General features: G+C 45.1%; 1 protein-coding gene across 1 annotated transcript in view; it reads left to right on the plus strand.

Moving 5' to 3' along the window:
* Positions 1–2,335: 2,335 nt before the first annotated feature.
* C4_1H8orf34 (chromosome 4_1 C8orf34 homolog) overlaps positions 2,336–21,025 on the plus strand; it is a 984,673-nt gene continuing 965,983 nt past the window's right edge. Inside the window, exon 1 of the mRNA XM_086965849.1 lies at positions 2,336–2,850. Coding sequence (XP_086821975.1) covers positions 2,782–2,850 — 69 coding nt within the window. The 5' untranslated portion in view covers positions 2,336–2,781. The remainder of the gene's footprint in view (positions 2,851–21,025) is intronic.

Below are 21,025 nucleotides of genomic sequence, written 5' to 3' on the forward strand. Positions count from 1 at the left end.
TACAGCCACTCACTCACCCATACAGCCTCTCAACACAGCCACTCACTTACCCATACAACCACTCATACACCCACTTACACGCCCACACAACCTCTTACATACCCATTCACCCAATCACTCACACACCGCTCCCTCACCCATACAGCGACTCACATACTCAATCTTCAACACAGCCAGTCACACACAGGCTCACTCAACCACACAACCACTCAAACAGCCACACAGACTCCCATACAGCCACTTACACACCAAGTCTCTCACTCAAACAGCTACTCACATAGACACTCAGTGACCCATACAGACACTAGCACACCCACCCATTCAGCCACTCACGCAGCCACTAATTCACCCATAAAGCCACTCACACAACCACTCACTCACCAAAACAATCACTCATTCACCCATACAGCTACTCACACACCCAACTACACACCCATACAGCCACTCACACATCTACTCATGCACCCATACAGCCACTCAGACACCCACTCAAATGTGGATACAGTCACACAGCCATCCACAAAATATATGTTAAAAGTAGTATCACTCATTAGTTGTACACAAAGAATACTAATTTAACTTTTGTAGTAGCTTAGTATATATGTTTAACACAAAGTTTTACAAAACACTCACAATCACTGCATGATGTCAACAGTAATGTCATCAGTGATGTCATTTGTGATGCCTTCAGTGATGTCACCGGCCTTGTCGTGAGTAATGTAATATGTGAGGTCATAAGCAGTGCATTGCAGGGCATAAGTTATAGTTAGCCCAGGTAACTATAATTGCTGAATTTCTATGGTTTCTGTGGGTGAAATCTGAGCCTAACTATAACATCCCTTTAACATTTGTTTTTTAGTAAAAAACTAAAATAACATATATATATATATATATATATATAGTAGCTATTAAACAAATGTTCAACTACTAACAGGAATCTTAAACGAGAGATATAAGACAAAGAAAGTAATCAAAATGCACCCATGGATAATAATATCGACACACCAAAATTATTTGCATTAACTGTACTCAGTACACAGCTTGGGGAGTATGGCATGTTGCCTATGGGAGTACATCAATCGAAAATGGGTGTTCTTATGGGTGTTCTTAAGATTTAGTGGAGGTGAACTTTTGGAGTATTTTCAACTTCATTCTGAACTCCTAACCTTTTTTAATGTTTTATTACATCAAAGGAGGAAAAACAATCTAGTGGCTAATCCGATGATGCTGGAATGTAGGGACATGGGTTTGAATCTGGTTCTTGACTGAAAAATGTGCAATTAAAGGTAAATCGCCATTATGCAGGCTGTGTTGCCTTTAGTCACGTTTCCAAGAAGGTGCCAGTGCTTTCTTTTCTGTCTGCCACACACGCACATGGGGCAGAGGATTCGCTCTGTAGTCACCATCTTATGGATGTCTGATGCTTACAGGTCTGGTGTGTACTCTCTTAGCTCCACCAGTTCTCAGTGTCTCCAGGAAAAGAACTGACATAGCCAATCGATCTGTATTTTCTATGTAAGGCATGCAAATATAGACATGCCTATATGTTATTTGCGTGAGATGACACATTAAAACCAGATGTACTGGCTATCCCAGTCCATCTTCTAAACGGGCTCTTGGGATGTATGAAGGGCTGGCCTCACAACAACTACTTGGAGTAGAACCCCCCTATGTTCGGTCTGGTTGTGCCCCTAGCAATACACAAGTCTCAGTGGTAGATGTTAAGAGAGCCAACAACAGGAAACGATCATTTTCACGGAAGGTTGTGGCTTGGCACTGCTGACCGACACGTGAGCCTGAGACTGGACATGCATGAACACAAGGCTCAGCAGGTGCGTGGTCCTTGCAGAGGACTGCCCCGCTGGACGAATGCCCGATGCCTGACACACATATTTTCTGGGTCTGCTCATGAACCACGCCCACTATTTCAGAACACCTGTTCGGATTACCTGCTGCTGTGGTGCTCCTGTTTGTTTGAATACCAAAGAACAACACGGGATGCACAGGGGTGCACTCCGCCCAGAAAAATACAAAGGAACTAAAAGCACGTGCCAAGTCCGATCTCGCGGCAGTGTCCATCCCGTGTCTCATTTGAATTTAGTGTGCCTGGCTATTTGCAAGAATAAAAGAGTAGCCATTGTCCGTGTCTTCCTAAAGGTAGAGGCGTCGAGCCATCCTTCCGGCAGAGGTTCAGGTGCAGAGGGAAGCTGGATGCTGCACACTTCAGAGACTGGGGCAGTGTGAGCCCGCCTCCTCGCTGCATTATACATAGCTCCTAGAAAGAACACCTTCCTCTCTTAGCAGGGTTACCTGAGCGGACCTGGGGACCAAGCAAAGCTGCCGCCCAATTGACAGCGGCGGCGGTGCGCGGCCGGGGGAGCTGCTCGCCCGGAGATCACCAATCAGGAAGTGTCCTGCAGCCCAGTGCGAGCTCCACCGCCGGCCGCGGCTGCGAGAGCAGTGTCAGAGCCGCCGGAGGAAGCCCGGGATGTTGTTATTTCTGTAACCAAGGAGTCCGGGGCGAGCACAGCAAGCCCGGCCGGATCTGGCACCATGCACAGCCCGCGCTGCCTGCTGCGGGAGAGCGCGGAGTGAGCCGAGGGGAGGCCACCACCGCGGGCAGATCATCCCAGCTCCGGCCCTATTACATTTTGGGGTAATCCCCGGATTGCTGAACAGCGCTACCCTTGGCCCCTGTTGGCGCGTGGAGCAGGGCTAGCAGCCCCCGCCGCTTCGGCTGAGGAGCCCGGTCTCTCGACAGGTGTCCGAGCGGAGCTTCCGATGGCTTCTCAGCAGCAGACCCGCATCCAAGGCTACCTGGAGCAGAACAAGATCGGAGCCCTGCTGGAGGTAAGCGGACGGGGCGGGCTCGCCTCCGCCGGTGCCCCCTGCCCAGGATCTACGGGGCGGCCTCGGGGCTGATGCTGCCCTGGTGGCAGGGGGGCGTGGGATGGGGATACCAGTGCACACCTGCCACCCAGTGCCCTGCCCGGCTGCCCCTGCACTCCATGTTTGGAAGTTGCTGGGGCTCTCAGGTGTGAAGGGGGTTGTTTTGGGCGGTGTGTTTCACCCCATGTGCTCATGTGAAGCGGTCACTGCAGATGCTCAGGGGTTGATCGTAGCTTCTTTTCCAGATGACCAGCCGGGGCTGGGGGCATGCAGGTGAGATGGCCCAGCATCCGGGGCGTGACACCAACGCAGCCTCACTGAGCTGCACACCGGGGCACACACACCCCCCTTGGCTCTGCGCATTTGAGTATGATGGCCCTAGGCAGCGGCAGGAATTTGCAGTCTTTCTGGCGGGGCAGCCCCGTGGGTGCTCGGGTGGTTCCCGCAGGAATGCTGGCACCTCGAGAGGGAGACCTCTCTCTGCACTGCTCGGAAGCCCAGACCATGGCGCTGTCCCGTGCAGGGCTGTCCCACCCTCGTTTTTGACAGAGAGCTATTCTGTAATGCGAACGTTAGCACATGTATATCCGCTTTTCTGTATTATTCTTTAGTTTGTTACAAGCCTTGAACAAACATTTTGAATAGGTTCACAGGGGCGTGTCCCAAGATGTTTCCTAAAGCTTATTAAAGGGTGTCAGTGTGCGGCCAGGTCTAGTGTACATTCTTAAAAAAATACTGTGCAATGTTATGGTTATAGAGGCTCACAAACACGCAAGTTGTTTCATTTATTTGGAATTTTACTGAGTTCAGCAGCGTCAGTTCTTTGAATTTTGGTACTAGTAGTACTGGGTTTAAAATGCGACGAACAACTCTATAAGTAATATCATACAGACAGGTCTGGGCAAACTTTTTATACCAGAAACGGGACAAAGGTGGGATATTCATGACTTGAAATACACGTTGTTTCTCTCCACGGCGATTCGAAGAGCGCTCATGTTGTGTAACTGGGTGTATGGGCGTAGATTCTTCGTTCAGAGGAAATATTCATTTGCTTTTGATGTCGCTCAGTCATGAAGATGCTTTTTATACAGAAAACATATCTCTTCAAAATGTAGTAAAGAAATTAAAGACAAGATCGAATGGATGCTTCTGAATTTAGGTCATTAATGTGCTTGAGGTCTGTGGCACTGTCTAGGTTTACTTCTCCTTCAAATATTAATATAATCCCACTTTCGTTTTTCTGTCAGCAATTACAGTGTGGGGCTAATTCCGTTAGAAACACCATGCTGTAATAATGTTACTGAGTTTGGCAGGTCAGGTGACACCCTTTGCTTTTGAGTTTACCATAAAAGGCAGTGCTAACATGTTCAGGGGTAATGCAGCTACTGTCTTACTGCAAGTTTGTTTGCATATTTTCCCACTGTGGGCTCACCTTTTGCAACCGAAGAGGCAGTTTGCTGAACTTATGTAGTTCACTGTGGCATGAAATGTGGCCAGCATTAATTGCAAACTACATCGTCCGTTTAGTGTGTCATGTTTTTGGGTGGTAAGTGCATAACTTCATTCATACGAAAGGAGCTCCCTCATTCTAGGAGAAAAACCCTTTTACTTAAAAGGAACTCTCACTCATTGAATTGTATTCAGTGACATCCTTCATTATCAACTTTTCCCACGATGCCCTGAGGAAAGGGGCGTGCCACAACCTTTTACCTTACAAGGGAGCACTTTTTAAGTCAAAGCGTGTGGGATCTGTATGAAGTGATGGTTTAAATTGCCTAGATGGTGCTCATAACAATGTCTATTTCGGGGTCAATCGGGCAAGATTAAAAACTGGGGAAGACGGGTTGAATGGAGTTATTATCACTCCTTAGCCTTAAATACGATGATCATATTTTAACTACCCCTTCATATAGATCTCACATTCGTTGCCTTAAAAAGTGCTCCCTTGTAAGGAAAAAGGTGTCCCTTGTAAGGTAAAGGCATGTCACTGAATAACATTCAGTGAGTGAGGGTTCCTTTTAAGAAAAAGGGTTTTTCTCCTAGAAGGAGTGGGCTTCCTTCACACAATCCAAGGTTGACTCTCTTTTGATTGCTACATTGTATACTGGAGGGTGAGTCTCAACCTCCTGTTTCCCTCTTTCTTCCCTCTCTTGATCTTTATATGGTAGTTGTATACTAACAGCTGTTGGACACCTCTGTTGCAGTGTGGCAAATGGTACTGTTTTCCTCTCTCAGCTCAGTGATGATCTAAAGTGATTTAGAAGATGGGGATCTCGAATGCAACATCCAATCTTTCCTAAAGTATTTCATTGGGGCTCAACAGTGTTTTTGGAAACAACAGATGTGAAGTCTCATTAAATATTTTATTGATCCGAGTCAATGGTTGTTACGCAAAAAGGCAATCAATGTGTCATACAGCAGTGGAATGATGTTAATGTAATTCAGAAAAGTGCCTGGCAACGTGGTGCTCAGTGTCAAGTGCATGGTGTGTGGTATACAAATATCCCTTGTTTTTTTCAGCAGTTAAAGAACTCATCAGTTCATACAAAAAATTGTTCTGAAGTATTACATTTCCTTGTACAGAAAATGCCATAAAGATGCCTATCATCGATCTGTGTGTCTAGAAGATGTTGCTGTTTCAGCCCTTTTAGTTTGCTTTACAAGTTCTTCATCAGGGCAAAATATAATTCATATGTTTGATACATTTGCACACATATTGATGAGAGATCCTTCAGGACAATGGGAGATGCTAAATGATAAGCTCCAGTGATTGCAGTTTAAAAAAAAGGGGGGGGGCGGCTGCAGAGCAGCAGAAGAATTGCTAGACTTGAATATTTCGAATTGGAATTAATGTAAGTGACCGCCGTTAGTGTCACACTTGGGGATGTCAAAAAATGGAATGTGTACTCCTGTAGTTCCACCCAGATGTATGGTGGCTTCTGATACCAGGTCCTCCAAGTCAAAGCTTTGTCTTTGGGGTATTGGGGAAGAACTTACGGTTAAGCATTGCTGAGTGGAGTAGTGGCCTCCAGGTCAGCCTAAACTGGCCCAACAGTTGTGAACCAGGATCTGTCCTAAGCAATTGATGTCCGTTCAGCGCAGCATTGGAGATTAGAGTAAAGACAGGGCTGGATGATGAACGGAAGCGTTTGATTATCTCGCCCAGGGGTAGCCTATCATGGAGAGATATCAGTGGTACTCCTGTCGGTGTAGGTGTCCTTCATTACAAAGTATAAGCAGTAGCTGAAAGAAAGTCAGAGGCATGCAAAGTGCTGTGCACGCACAAGCAGCAGCTTTGCTTCAAGGAGAACAATGTAAATGATATATCAAGACACTGGCATAGTATGCAAGAAACGTACACCATCGGTTGATGTGTGATTTCTACCCTAGCTCCCATCTGGATATCTGAGATGTTGTCTCTAACCATATTTTCACTCAAATAAAATGTTCCTCTGCAGAAAATGTTATTTATTCCTTTCGCTTCCAAGAGCCTCGTTTTGAATGCTAACACACAAGTGCAAAACCGAAGGCCTAAATCACTGTGCCTTTGTTTTGGATGGGTACTGTCGTAAATGTTCCAGTTTATTCCCTGCAAGCGTCTAACTGAAAAGAATTAGCAAGGTCATGGTAATGATTCTGGGTTTCCATGAATGGCAAAGCTGCAGGCTTCTATTGTCCCGCCCAGGTGTGGAGGTTCATTTGGAACAACGTGAATTATTTTGGCGGACAGATTTAGAACACGTTTTTTGCAGTATTTTAATGGTTACCTGGGATGCTGTTCTGTAGTTCATGCTTTGGTGCGGCCTTCGTACTCTCAGAATGGAATTATTGAAGTTTTGTGTAGTATTCAAAAACTGGAATAAATGAAAAACATACCACCCATTTCTTTCTTCACAGATGGATGTATTAACTTACTACAGGTTGTGCTTCTATTTGCAATCTCTACTTGGACATTCTTCTGTACTCCTACTGCACTCACTGAAGGAATCTCATCATATGCATTGGAATTCCTACATATTTTAAGAATCATCCTTTAATGAATGAACTAGAAATGCATTCTTGCTTTACCTTGCACATTTTGTTGTGCACGAACTTCCTGATATGGTTTGATGCATGATGTCATGAAGTCTGAATCTTTGCCTGTGAGTTGTTGGCCCAATGGCATGGCCCTTGATTGGTGCATAGACCCCAGTAGACCGCTTCCTGTCAAACTCCATTCACTACTGCAGAGGAGCCTGTTTAATACTTGCACAGCATTTCCACTCTTAATTCACTTTCACAAGTTTCTGTGGCAAACTGTAAACCCTACCAAAACCATACTAGGCGTGCACTTCATGCTCCTCTCATGAAGTTCAAGACGATCAGAATGGCAGCTCCCATGGCTCTACAACTTAGCCTGTGCATATGACGTCTAGTCAATCTACCCGGAAGCATTCACGCTGCTGCTCCCCATGCTATCACCTGCGGCCCGGTACATGGCAGCCGATCCACCCATTCCATGGGTCTCAGAGCTGGGTTTCCAGTGCTGCTGGCCCTCACCGGCCGAACATAGAACAGCACACACCCAGCGCCTCACAGAAGTGTCTTGTAATCCCAGATCACCGCTGCTGCCTGAGAATGCTACACTGGCCCCCCTCCAGCCGCCTCTCTGAGATCAGGGTCCTGATGTTTCTTCCAGGATTTTTGGCACTGTGTTTTTCAACCAACTTTAGAACTGGTGGCAACTAGAACTAGGCTCTGAGCCATGGAGACTAATAGACTCAACGTGCCCGACTCTAAGATGGCTACAAAAACCACACTCCTTCTCCTACCTTACCATCCTCGCCAGCACCTACCACCCGTCTTTGGTTTCTAGCCTTCTGATCCCCTCCTGATCCTCAATCTTCTCTGGCGGCGCCCTAAAGACATACATGGCCGCTTCCCGGTGGAGCTGCACCGACAGCTAAAGGGGAGATTGGCCCTGGCACACCGCTATGGCCGTCACCTACCCAGCCGGTTCACGGACATTTGTCTCGTTTTCTTCCCCACTGCTGTCTCCTCCCTGTGGATTACCTGCTGTCCCTGGTCTTTCCTATCCTGACCCGAGTTCGCTAATTTACTCCTGTATTGTTTATTTACCCATTAAGTAACTACTGTGAAATTTTTTTTTTTTACTTGTAACTCGCTGTGTCATTATGTAAACCACTCTGATACCTCTGGGTCTAGCCTGCGCTATCCTACCTTAACATCCTCACCAGCTCCTACTAACCGTCTTTGGTTTCTAGCCTTCTGATCCCCTCCCGATCCTCACTCCTCTCTGGCGGAGCCCTAAACGCATACATGGCCGCTTCCCGGTGGAGCTGCACCGACAGCTATAGGGGAGACTGGCCCTGGCACACCGCTATGGCCGTCACCTACCCAGCCGGATCACATACATTTGTCTCGTTTTCTTCCCCGCTGCTGACGGACATTTGTCTCGTTTTCTTCCCCGTCAGCCCACCCATCAGGACTTTTACGCTGCTTACTTCCCTAGACAGCTGATACCTAGCTAGTTTTGTCTGATTCCTGGTGGACCTACCTCGCTAGCTAAAGGGGAGATAGACTTTGGACTCCCTCCTTGACCATCACCTACCCAGCCAGACTTTGAACAAATGCTCCCACGTCTCTCCTGACCTTATCTCCCCCCTCTCCCTTCCCCCTCCCCACCCCTCTCCGTTTCTACTCTTTCCAGCCTCTGTCCTTTGCCGTCACCTGCCCTTGCCCTTTGTCCCCACCCTGTTTTTCTGTGAACTTCTTCCCTCGCCACTTGAGACCGAGCTATTTTGTCTTGATGCCCGATGGAGCTACCTTGTTTAGCTATAGAGGAGATGCGCTGCGGATTCCCTCCTTGGTCATCACCTACCCAGTCGGTCTTTAGACAGACTTCCTTTCGTCTCTCCTGTTGTCCCTTCCCTTATCCCCCCTCTCTCACCTCCCCTTCCCCCCTCCACTACTTTTCTCTCTCCTTTCTCTCCTCTCCTAATGTATTGATTATTTTTTTGATGTAATGTGTAATTGTTGATCTTGTTCTTTTACATTGTTAAAACTCATGTAAAGCGCTCTGATTCCTTCGGGTCTAGCCAGCTCTATATAAAACTCTTTAAATAAAATAAATAAATAAAAAGAAATATTGTGCCTCAGGTCGCCCAAAAAAGTTTAAAATACAAACAATTAACAAATGAATTGAAAAGGTGGAAGATGTGACAATCAAATATACAAATCTGTATCACACAACAGTGTGGAGAAAAACTATCAGGCATAATTACAAATGAGCGTAAGGTCTTTTTTGTGCATACATTTTCTTCACTTGCAGGTTATACAAACTGGTCCTACACATATTATTTGATGTATGCTACTGATATTGGCTATTTGAAACTAAAAAATGAATACCAATGCTTTTTATACAACAATTTAATATGTAGAATAATTTCAGTGTATACATTAGTTTACGCCTCACTTCTAGATATTATTGTGGCTATTGCAGAGTATTTTATTAAGAACAATGAATTATCTATTCCAATTTCGTCTACCATTTAATTTTAGAGTTGTATGGTTTAAAAAGCACTGAACTGTTTGATATGGCAGGCACCGTGCGAGTACCAATTTCAATTCTGGCAGCCAGTTCAATTTTAATTTATTAATGACCTGATGCTAAGGGACGTTGCCCAGTGGACCATGCAATATAAAGCACATTTGCTCATGCATCTATAACAAAAGGGGATTATTTACAAGCCCCTGGCACCGCTGGTCTGTCACCTTTACAATGGGAAAAAGTGATGCACCCTCGGTACAAGGGACTTGTAAATAAGCCCCTACATCTTTTGTTACCGTTGTACTTCATCAGGGCCGGACTGGGAACAGCAACCAGCCCTGGTAGGTTGCTTCTCCACCGGCACTGGGAACTGGAGGGGAGGGGGTTGTTAGCAGCTAAGCACTGCTTCCTCTTTTGTTACAGAGGGCCGATTTTGCAGCACTGCTTCAAAACCACCCTGTAAGAAAAGCAGCCCGCTGCGGCCATAAAACCGTCCCCCACCCCTTTAGCCCGCCGGGGAAATTCCCAGTGCCCGCTACGGCCAGTCCAGCTGTACTTCATCACAGAAGGATAGTTTCTAATATTAATTCTATCATAGAGTGCAAGATGCAGGGAACAAAATAAATATTGTTAAGTCTACGTCCTTTGCCTCTCCCCTTGCTAACCATTAAGTGATCGACGGAAATTTGCTCATATACAGTGGCGTAACAAAACTTGAGGGGGTCCCCCTGCAAGGTACTTGGAGGGGCCCCTCCGGACTCGATCTGGAGCCTCCGGCCAGGGTACTGTGCTGAGGGGGCCTCCTGAAGCTTGGGACCCCCCACACTGCAGGGGCTACAGGACCCTGTCTTACGCCACTACTCAAATCAGCCTTTATGGATGCTTTATATAATGCATATGTAGTTACACTTCGTTCCTCTAGCAGGTGTACACTCTTGTCATTTACCTTTTGTATGCTGATCGATAAAAATTGAAGCCTGATTTTCTCACACTCAGTGATTCCATCCCTCAGGCACCAGGTATTATTAGATTTAGTCATATGTGAGAATTACCTGCCTGTTGCATCCCAGCCTAGAAAATCTTGCCGGTTGCACTAGCAAGTCAAACCTTCTCTGGCTGTAGGTGCCACCCATTAAGTCACAGCTTAGAGAGGGCCACTTCCACTACCCCAGTGTTTTTATGTTCAGTGCAGTAGGTAGTTGAGTGTGAGGATTCAATGAGTTGAAGGACAGCAATTGGTTGGTGAGCGAAGCCCAGTGGTGCATGGAGAAGTAAAGGTTGTAGGTATCTTCCAAATCTCCAGCAACGCACCACAGTTCACCAGTGCAGAAAATACACGAATCACAGTAATTAAGAGGCATTGGCACGTGCTGAGTCCATTCCTCGAGGTAAGCACCTACAGCAGTCTGTGAGGGTAGTTACCTTGGTCTTTAAACCGTATTCTCAAGGTCAAGAGTTGAAGACCTGGCCTTCTCTCCCTCCTAATATTCTGGAGGCTGAAGATGGCAAGTGCGGGGAATGAGATTTTAATATCTTTTCTGATTACCTAGATACCTATCTCATTCTTCCTTTTGGATCGATTATTTTCTGTCATTGAGTAAAAGACAAACCCCACATAGGTTAAATCAACCCCATGGACTGACGCAACTCTGAAGAACCACTTACGACTGATAAAGTTTCAAAAGTTTAATATAAAATCAGAATTAATTGCATATACAATCCTCTCAGGATAAGATTCAACAAGTATACAGGAACTAAAAGGAACATAAATTCCCTAAAGAATCTAAGTCTACAAAAGAATACAATTAAAATCAATTCCAGAATCAACAGATTAAAAAGCATAGACACAAAGTGGCTCCGTTGCGTCATCTACAAAAAGAGAAAAACAAGTTAAATCTGTCCCTACTCTATGCTAGGTGACATCCCTACTTCGCAAGTTCCTTACCTAAAAAAGGTGTCAGCAGTTTGACTTCCAAAGAAGTTCAAACTCTCTTAGCCTCTAATGGTAACTTATATCGAGAAACAGTACCCTCTCTGCCTACCCATCCGCTCTCTAAGGGTCCTCGGCCTACTGCTCTCTTGAGCTCTGCTCTTTGCTCTCTCTGACTCTTCAGGCCATCTGCGCTAACTTCTCCTCCCCGGGGTGCTGTCCCTAAATACACAATCACAGTATGGGTGGAACGCCCCTTGACGCCCACCACATATACATTTACACATGCTCTCATTCTTGGGTTTTTCCATAGCTTCATCTCTTCGCGTCGTCCGTTAAGTTGACCTTGCTTCTTAGGCACCATCTTCGTCATCTTGCTGGTGACTTCATTGACATTCCAGTTGACACTTTCAGAGCAAAGTCTATCACCTCAACAGACCTCCATTCTTTACGATTGTGTTCGTAACCTCGTTTGATCCTGTGAACGGTCATTTCTAAACAAGACCCAAATTCCAAGCGTCTCTTATCTCACTTAGGCCATAAACTTCGTCCAGCATTGTCACCTTAAATCTAACAAGACCTTTGACTCTTGTCTCACACGTACAGATCAAGGCTATCCCCTATTCCTGTGAGCCCACTAAATTACATACAGCGGACTACGCTCTTGCGAACCCTTGGTCAGTTAGGTTAAAATCACACATGACCACACTTTCTAACATTCCTACAAACTCTTCTACACAGTATAACCTTTAACACACATTTATATATATATAATCGAATTAGCGAATCGGTAATTATACTTGAATCCATGTTACATAAAATACAACGTTTATATTCTCGTTTCTACACAGTGCTATATAGTCTGCACATTTCTTTTCTTTACATTTCACGGCTTTCTCCGTTTAATAATTACATACCTATATTCAGTTTTAGCACGTTCTAACGTTCTTAAGCATTTCTATACATTTCTATATTAGACCACTACATATACGGTCTTTCTAAGGCATATTCTAAAGTGAATACAAATACATTTCCTATTACCTAAGTTACATCGGCTAACTTTTACGTTACAAGTGCTACTTCATGTTACAACTTCTACGTTTATGCGATATGCTTGTAAATATGGTACAGATATATTTTTCATTCAAATTGCGCTCTCTCAGTTCCCCCCTTTGATGACCTCTGGGGTCATCACTAATATCAATTTGAATGACACTTTACACAGAACTAGTTACAAGGTTCCCTCTTTTTATCGTCTCGAGAGCTCTTAAACTTTTATACTGTTGATCTTGTAAAGCAGCTAATCTCCTTTCTTGCTCTCTCATGGATCTTTGTAACCGGTTCGACCTATACCATTTATACAGTTTCACTAACCCCAACAATGTAATTATGCAAATCAATATTATTAAAACAGGTTTCAATATGTACCACACAACACTTTTACCAAGGTTGGCAACCCAACTTCCAACCTTTCCTACTCCATGACCTACTTTTTCCCAAACATTTACCCTTGTTAAATCTTCGATTTCTTGATGTATCTGTGTAATGTTTTGTATGACTTTCTCAAGTGGTTTTGAATTATCTGGAATGTAAGTACAGCATTCTTGGACCTTCAAAGCCTTGCAGACTCCGCCCTCTTTTGCTAGCAGAACATCTAAAGCAAGACGGTTCTGAAGAACCATTGCCCTAATCGACTGCATCTCTCCTTCTACTAGCATCAATGACCTTGCAGTACTTGCAGACAATCTATCTACAACCGTAGCTAGTCTCCTGATCTTAACATCGTTAAGTATCAAACCTAACATAGGAAACATTGCTCCAAATATGTCTCCAACTACTTCAGCATCTCCTATTTCCCTTTTCGCTCTTGTCGAAGCCTTTCCTTCTATGATCGCTAAATCCTTTGCATGATATATTTTGGGGAAGACAATTGCCAAGTAACACGAACCATACCAATTGTCAGGCAGTTTTACATAGGCATTTCTTCCACATACAAAATATACATTAGGAATCGCTTGCATCCCTTTCATAAAATCTTTCGTATAGTATTCGAATCGAAAAGCATGTTCGCAATTAACTTCACCTACAAATACACTCTCATAATACGTCTTGCTTCGAGTTAAACATAACTTTCCTTTCTGCGTTCTATCCAAAGCTATTGGACCATTGCTACCCTTCTTCTTGTGTGCTTTTTCTTCTTCTGTCCAATCTGTTTTCCACTGTCCTGACATTTTTAGAATCTTCTGCCTTCTGTACCGGTCATCTACCTGTCCTATGAACTTTTTCTCTACCTCTGACACTTTGCAAGTCAGATTATTTCTGCGTGCATATGAAGTATCTAATGTATCCCAAGGAAGAAAGAATTTGGCTAATCTATCTTCCTTTTTATAATAGTCCCACTTATTCATTTGTTTATAATTCGGGACTTCAGGCAGTACCGAATCATAATTTGAAAAGTAGTACTCGAACCCTTCTCTACCATAAAATATACTGAGCAATAAACTACATGTTATCCCATATGTCAGTGGGAGATGGTGATATCTGATGCCTTCATCTACGGAAGCCGGCAATTGCATGCACACATAACAATCTTTGGCCTCCATGGCATCAATATACTCATACAATAGCTTGGCATATGCGTTTGATCTAAAATTTCCCTGCGACTCGTCTACGTGTAACCTACGAGCTTCATCTGCCAGTAACGTCTTTTCACGGATGACATTGCTCTCCTCCTTCTTCCCAACAAGAGCAGGTTTCAAAGTCGTTACAGGGTTTACATCTGTGGTTTCTTTTTCACTTGCATGTCCTACCATGTACGATGTGGTAACTACTGTAATAATGAGAAAAATTACTACTGCTATTAGTGTACCTATTATGCATTTGGCTTTTCGGTTTGGGTTGCCATTCTCCATGTTATCAAAACAGCGTAGCTCTTTCCTTTTCGAAGAAAAGTTTCTTTTCAAGTCTTTGTCTTGCTTTGTTTGCTTTCTCAGTCTGTGAAGCGCTCTTTAGCAATAAAAAGTCTCTTTTTCATAACAATGTCTTTTTATCTTCAGCAATAGACAACCCTAACCCTTCTCCGTCCTCTAAATGTAATCCCTAATTTTATTCTTCTTTCCACTCGGCGCTAGGTTATCTTCTTCTTTATAGCTTAAACACAAAAAGTCTTTATGCATCTACAATGATCCTCGTACCTGCAGCTCTAATAACATGTTCCAATAATTCTAAACGAATGACTTTTTCTTCTTGTGCTGGTATTTGATGACCAAAAGTCGGAAACTCTAATCGATTTAGCACTAGGTCTTTGATCCGACTTAGGTAAAGGGGAATGGGAAGTGTGAAAGTCAGTAACCCCTCAGTCTCGATTCCAGGCGTCAACATCCATATCTCCACTGCCACAAATGGATCGAGATTGATCACTTGCACTTCTCTCACTCTCCCAGATCTCTGTCCCCAAGACATCTGCTAGATAAGTCCACTCTGGGGTGGCGTACCTTCTGCAGGGCACACGTACCCTTCTTGATCTTCTCGGACTCTCAGAGCCTGAATCCGTAGCTTCTTCGTCTGGCTCTGAATCTTCAGAGATCGGGACAAGGGTGCTCTCTGGATTTGCTCTCAAGGTTGACCTTCTCCTTCTTTCCGGCCAACTAACTTCTCCATTCCTTGTCCTCCTGCTCCTTGTTCTTGGACTCGTCTCTTGATCACTTGCAGCTTGTTCGGTATCTGATTCGAACTCCCAGCTACTTTCCTCTTCTGAGGCGACTTCGGTCTCACTGGTGTCCTGACCATCGTCAGCCTGTTCCGACACAGGCTCAGCCTCTTCAATCACCTCTACAGCTTGACTTTCCCCCTCTGTGGCTTCTCCGCTTTCTGCTGGATTCTCATCCGAGAGAGGAGCTGTTTCTTCCAGAGGTGCTGGAACTCTTCGGGTGTGTGAGGCGTGTATCCAGTTGGGCAAGCCTCCACACTTTACTGCAGTGTTCGTAACTAGTATGACTTGGAACGGTCCTCTCCAGCGTGCGTCTAGACAGTTCTTCCTGACATGCTTCTTCACCAGGACTCAGTCCCCTGGACACAAGTCATGGCACAAGTCTTGTGCTGATGGAACCTCTGCAGCCTGGACCTGGAGGGACACAGAATGAATGGCATCAGATAGTCCCTTGCAGTAGTCCAAGATCAAATCGTCTGTGATGTTCAACAATGCTGCAGTCGGAACCGATGGCAATCTCATAGCTCTTCCCATTAGCACTTCGTGTGGAGAGAGACCTGTTCTTCTATCGGGTGTGCTACGTATGCTCATAAGAACCAATGGAAGTGCATCAGGCCAACTCAGAGATGTCGATGAACAAACTTTGGCAAGTCTGGATTTAATTGTGCTGTTGATTTACTCTACAATCCCCGAAGCTTCTGGTCGATAACTACAGTGGAGCTTCTGGTCAATACTCAAGGCTGAACATAGCATCTTCACTATTTCGCTGTTGAAATGAGTTCCTCTGTCCGATTCCAAAGAGGATGGCACCCCAAACCTCGGTATCAACTCTCTAAGCAACAATTTTGCTACTGTAAGTGTATCGCACCTATGTGTCGGGTAAGCTTCAACCCATCTGGAAAATATACAGACAATCACTAAGACATATCTGAGTCGATTGCACTTGGGCATTTCAATGAAATCCAGCTGCATTCTATTGAAAGGCCCCCCAGACCTCCCTATGTGACTCAAAGTAACTGGTGTTCTCTTTCCTACGTTTAGTTGCTGACAGATCGCACAACGCTGACATACTGCTTCTGCCGCTACTCTAAACTTCGGGTTATACCACGTTTGTCTGAATACTCTCACCATAGCATCTCTACCTATGTGTGCTGGTCCATGCAATCTCCTTGTCATTGGACTAACAAGTTCGTTTGGTAAAACTGCTCTCCCATCTGCAGAAATCCAAAAATTCATTTCACTTTTGATACATCCAGCTGTCTCCCATGCTTTTTTCTCATCATCTGGAGCATTTTCCTGAACACACTTTAATTCGTCCCACGTATCTACAGTGTCTAACAACATAGTCAACTCAGTTCTTTCCTGTATTCCCCCCACTTCTACATTGGTGTGAGAATAACCTTGTTCTGCACAATAACGTGCAACTTCGTCCGCGTATCGGTTACCTTGCGACACAAAGTCTGTATTCTTCGTGTGCGCGGCGCATTTGACAACCGCTATGGCTGTCGGACCTTGTAATGCCTCTAACAATAATCTCACAAATTCTCCATTCCTAATAGGAGAACCCGAGGAGGTCATGTAACCTCTTTGAGACCATAACTGCCCGTAGTCGTGAACTACCCCGAAACCATACTGGCTATCGGTGTATATGGTGACTCGAATTTTGTTACCTGCCAAACAAGCACGGGTCAAAGCAATAATTTCAGCTACCTGAGCGGAATGTACTCCTTCCAGGCAAGCGGCTTCCACAACTCTGGTAATTGTACAAACTGCATATGCTGCTCTCAGCTGACCGATATCGTCTCTTACGCATGAACCATCAACAAAGAATATTTCATCGGGGTCAGTCAATGGTTCATCTATGATATCTGGTCTCGGTTTGGTGCATAGTTCAATCACATCAAGGCAGTCATGATCTGTACAGATTTCATCATCAATATCATTTGGAAGTGGCATCAAAGTAGCAGGATTCAAGACAGAGCATCTCTTTAGGGTCACATTCTCAGCAGCCAATATGACTTGCTCGTAGCGTGTGAGCCTACTATTCGTCAAATGCTGAGTCTTAGTCCTGGTCATTAACAATTCCACAGAATGCGGTACGTACACCACTAACTGATGTCCCATTCCCACATTTTCACATCTTTCAATGCTGACACCCATTGCAGCTACGGATTTGAGACATCCGGGCAACGCTGCGGCTACTGGATCTAATGTAGCCAAAAAATACGCAACTGGCCTACGCGCATTTCCGTGTATCTGGGCCAAAACTGCTAAAGCACAACCTTCTCTTTCGCAGCAGTAAAGCAAAAATGGTTTTTCGTAATCAGGCATTCCCAAAGCCGGGGCACGACACAAGTCCTCCCTCAGCTGCAAAAATGCCATCAAACAATCTTTGTCCCATGGTACCGGATCACTCACTCCCTTGTGCGTCAGTTTTAGTAAAGGTTTTGCCTTCAGTGAAAAGTTGGCTATCCACTGCCGACAATAACCGACCATGCCTAGAAACATCCTGACTTCTCTCTGTGTTTTAGGTGCGTTCATTTTCATGATCGCCTCTATTCTGTCTGGAGACACCTTCCGTTTTCCCTTTTCAATCCTGTGGCCCAAGTATTGCACTTCGGTGAGACAATACTGCAATGTACTTGGAGACACCTTGTGTCCGTTCTCGGCCAAGTGATTTAGTAAGGTGATGGTGTCTACTTTGCAAGCTTCCTCAGTTTCTGACGCCACTAGGAGGTCGTCTATGTACTGGACTAGAACCGAGTTCTTGGGCAGTACTAGACTTTCAAGATTTTTCTTCAGCAGCTGGTTAAAAATCGATGGGCTTTCTGTATACCCCTGGGGAATACGACACCATGTTAAAACGCGATTTTCCAGCTTAAAAGCGAACAAATACTGGCTCTCCTCATCTAAAGGAATCGAAAAGAAAGCCTGGCACAAGTCTATCGCTGTGAACCATTCAGCTTGGAACGGTATCTGAAACAATATTACTGATGGATTCGGTACCACTGGACAACATGAAACAACGATATTATTAATCTTTCGAAGATCCTGTACTATTCTGTATTTCCCACTAGGCTTCTGCAAACCCATAATCGGGGAGTTACATGGACTTCCCACTATCTCCTTCAGTATTCCCTGTTTAATCATGGATTCGATCACAGGCTTTATTCCTGCAATTGTCTCCGGTGTCAACTTATATTGTGGGGTTCTTGGATACTCAGCATTGGGTTTTACCATGATCTTTACCGGTTCTACCCCTTTGATCAGTCCTATTTCCTCTCCAGTAAAATCCCACACCTCAGCTGACACTGTCTCCTTCAAGTCCTGTGGAAGCTCCTCCACCGTTAGGGTAGGATATAGTTCCACGCATCCCTGCGAGTTTACAACCTTAAAATCGGCATCATCATCGTTAGTCTGCACTTCTACTCCTTCAGGTGTGCAATATATTGTGCAATTTAGTTTACACAACAGATCTCTTCCTAGCAGACACACAGGGCTAGAATCACAGATCACAAACTGATGTTCATCACTGTAATTTCCTATCTTCACTGACACTGGTTCAGTCAGAGGATTCGTCATTCTCCTGTTTGCGACTCCTACCACCTGAATCGTCTCTCCCGACATTGGCAAACCTGGGACTACCGCCGATCTCAAAGTGGATCGAGTGGCCCCCGTGTCTACCAAAAAGGTCGTAGGACATCCAGCCACCTCAGCTTCTACGTATGGTCCTCTCTGGTCTACCTCCAGGGCTGCTCCTAGAGTACAGTCGTCTTCCCTATTCACTCGTTGCCCCGTAAGAGGATCAACGTAGTAGCATTCTTCTCCTCCTACGAACAGTGGCAGTTGTCTATAGGTTTTCCCTCCATTTGTAATGCAAGGCGGTTGAGGGAACGGCGCTCGAGGAGCCTGAGTCCCCCCTTTGATAAACTTTCCCTTCGGGACTACTGTTCCCTTTACCATGCTGGTTTGAACCTCATCCTCCTCCTGTTCTAATTCCCCCGTCTCGACATTATAGGGACACTCGCGTCTCCAGTGTCCTACCTCGTTACACTGATGGCACCTCGTTGTCTTTTTCAGTGTCGCGATATCTACCCTCGGTCTCGGTCTTTCTTCCTCATCTCTGCTTTGATTATTCTGTTTCTTTCCTAGTGTTCCTGTTCCCTGTTGTCGCTGTCCACCCTTTGCAGCTGATTGCATCTGTACCAACATCAGCTTTTCCTTCAGTTTCTTTGCTTTTGAATCTATTTCATCGCTACAGTACCTTGCATACCTCAGAATCTCATCTAAAGGTTTGTTTTGCCAACAAATCAAATGCTGTTGAATCATCAGGCTTATGTCTGGCCTCAATCCTAGGACAAACTTCGACACAAACTGTCCTATGTCTTTGGGGTCCATCACATCCAACCCACTGTACTGTTTGAATGCTTTCAGCAATCTCTCATAGAACTCGTGAACGGTCTCTTTAGGTTCCTGAGTTGTTCGATCTATCTTAACCCAGTCTATGTCCTGTACCGGCACCTTCTCTTTTAACCATGCAATTACCCTCTCGTATTTTTCCATGACTCTCTCTGATGGACCATTCGTCTGGGCATCCCTCGCGGGTTCACAAATGGGCCATTCGACACTAAGTTTGCATGCCGTCCACAAATCTCCGGGTACTACGATATCAAACAGGGTGTTCAAGTCGATCCACAGCACCTTAGAGATCTTCACGAACCTCTCTACCTGTTTGTACCACTCAACGGGATTCTCCCTAAGCTTTGGAAAGGAATTGGTAAATGCCGCTAAATCCCCCCTACCCCAGGGTACATGCACGTAGCTTCCGTTCGCGATTTCTCGCAAAGGGAAAGCTTCCATTCGCATTATCTCTCCATCTTGGGACCTCGCAAGTGTACTCCTTCTGACGGATCCCCTCTTAGACCATCTTTCCTCCCATTTATCTAAATCCCTCCATACTCTGATACTCAGGATCAGTTCCTTTATGTGTACTTTCAGCCCAATCGTCCTACGCTCATCTAGATCTTGATCCGTGCAATTTAGCCTATGGTTACCCTGTAAAGCTTTAGTTCGTGACATGTCTATCATATACCTGTCTGCCAACTCAGATAATTTTTCATGAACTGACCTCGCTTTCCGAGTAACATCCTTAGACATAAACAGTATTTCATCATGATCATACAGCTCTATCCTTTCCATTGGCAATGTGCCGTCTATGATTTCATCCAAGTCTGATTTTAAACTCATTACATCGAGCCGTTTTGCTTTTATCTCAGCTTTCAGTACCTCACTCCTAGGTGGTTCGTATACATCCCTCTCACCCCCACTACGAGCCCTACGTCTCGGTACAGGTGAGTTATGAGGCGTCCTTCTTGCTTCTCTTTGTTCCCACCTCTCTAGATCCCAAGCTCTCCCATCCTCCCTTGGGGTATGGTGGAACAATGTTCTATCCCCCATTACTGCGTTCTGTCTTTTCGGCTCGGTCTCTCTAGATGCAAGATAGGATCCTCCGTTCTGTTCTATATCACTGCAACTCCCTTGCTGTCTGGTGTCACTCAATAAACGATAAGGTCCTTCACGATCCTCCATGTTCCCGCGATCCCGTCCGTGATCACTGGATGTATGACGAGACCTTTCGCGACTCTCTATATTCTCGTGACTCCAATGTCGCACGTTTTCTCCCGGGGCATGGTGAGTGCACCTGAAACTATCTCGGTACTCCTGTGTCTTTCGTTCTCCCTCACTAAGGATGAGACGAGGCACTCCCCCACACCCTGTACTCCTGTCTTCACACATTTGTCTCTTGCCACTGATGGTATGGCAAGTATCTCCCTTGCTTCCTTGACTCCCTCCCTCCCACTCCGGGCTGCTTTCGCCGGCTCCGCAGTGAGAGAGGATCCTGTTATCCTGATCTCTCCATTCTGCTTCTGTTTCTAACTTTTTATTC

This window comes from Lissotriton vulgaris, chromosome 4_1 (assembly GCF_964263255.1).
Source record: "Lissotriton vulgaris chromosome 4_1, aLisVul1.2, whole genome shotgun sequence".
In the NCBI taxonomy this organism is placed as follows: Eukaryota; Metazoa; Chordata; class Amphibia; order Caudata; family Salamandridae; genus Lissotriton; species Lissotriton vulgaris.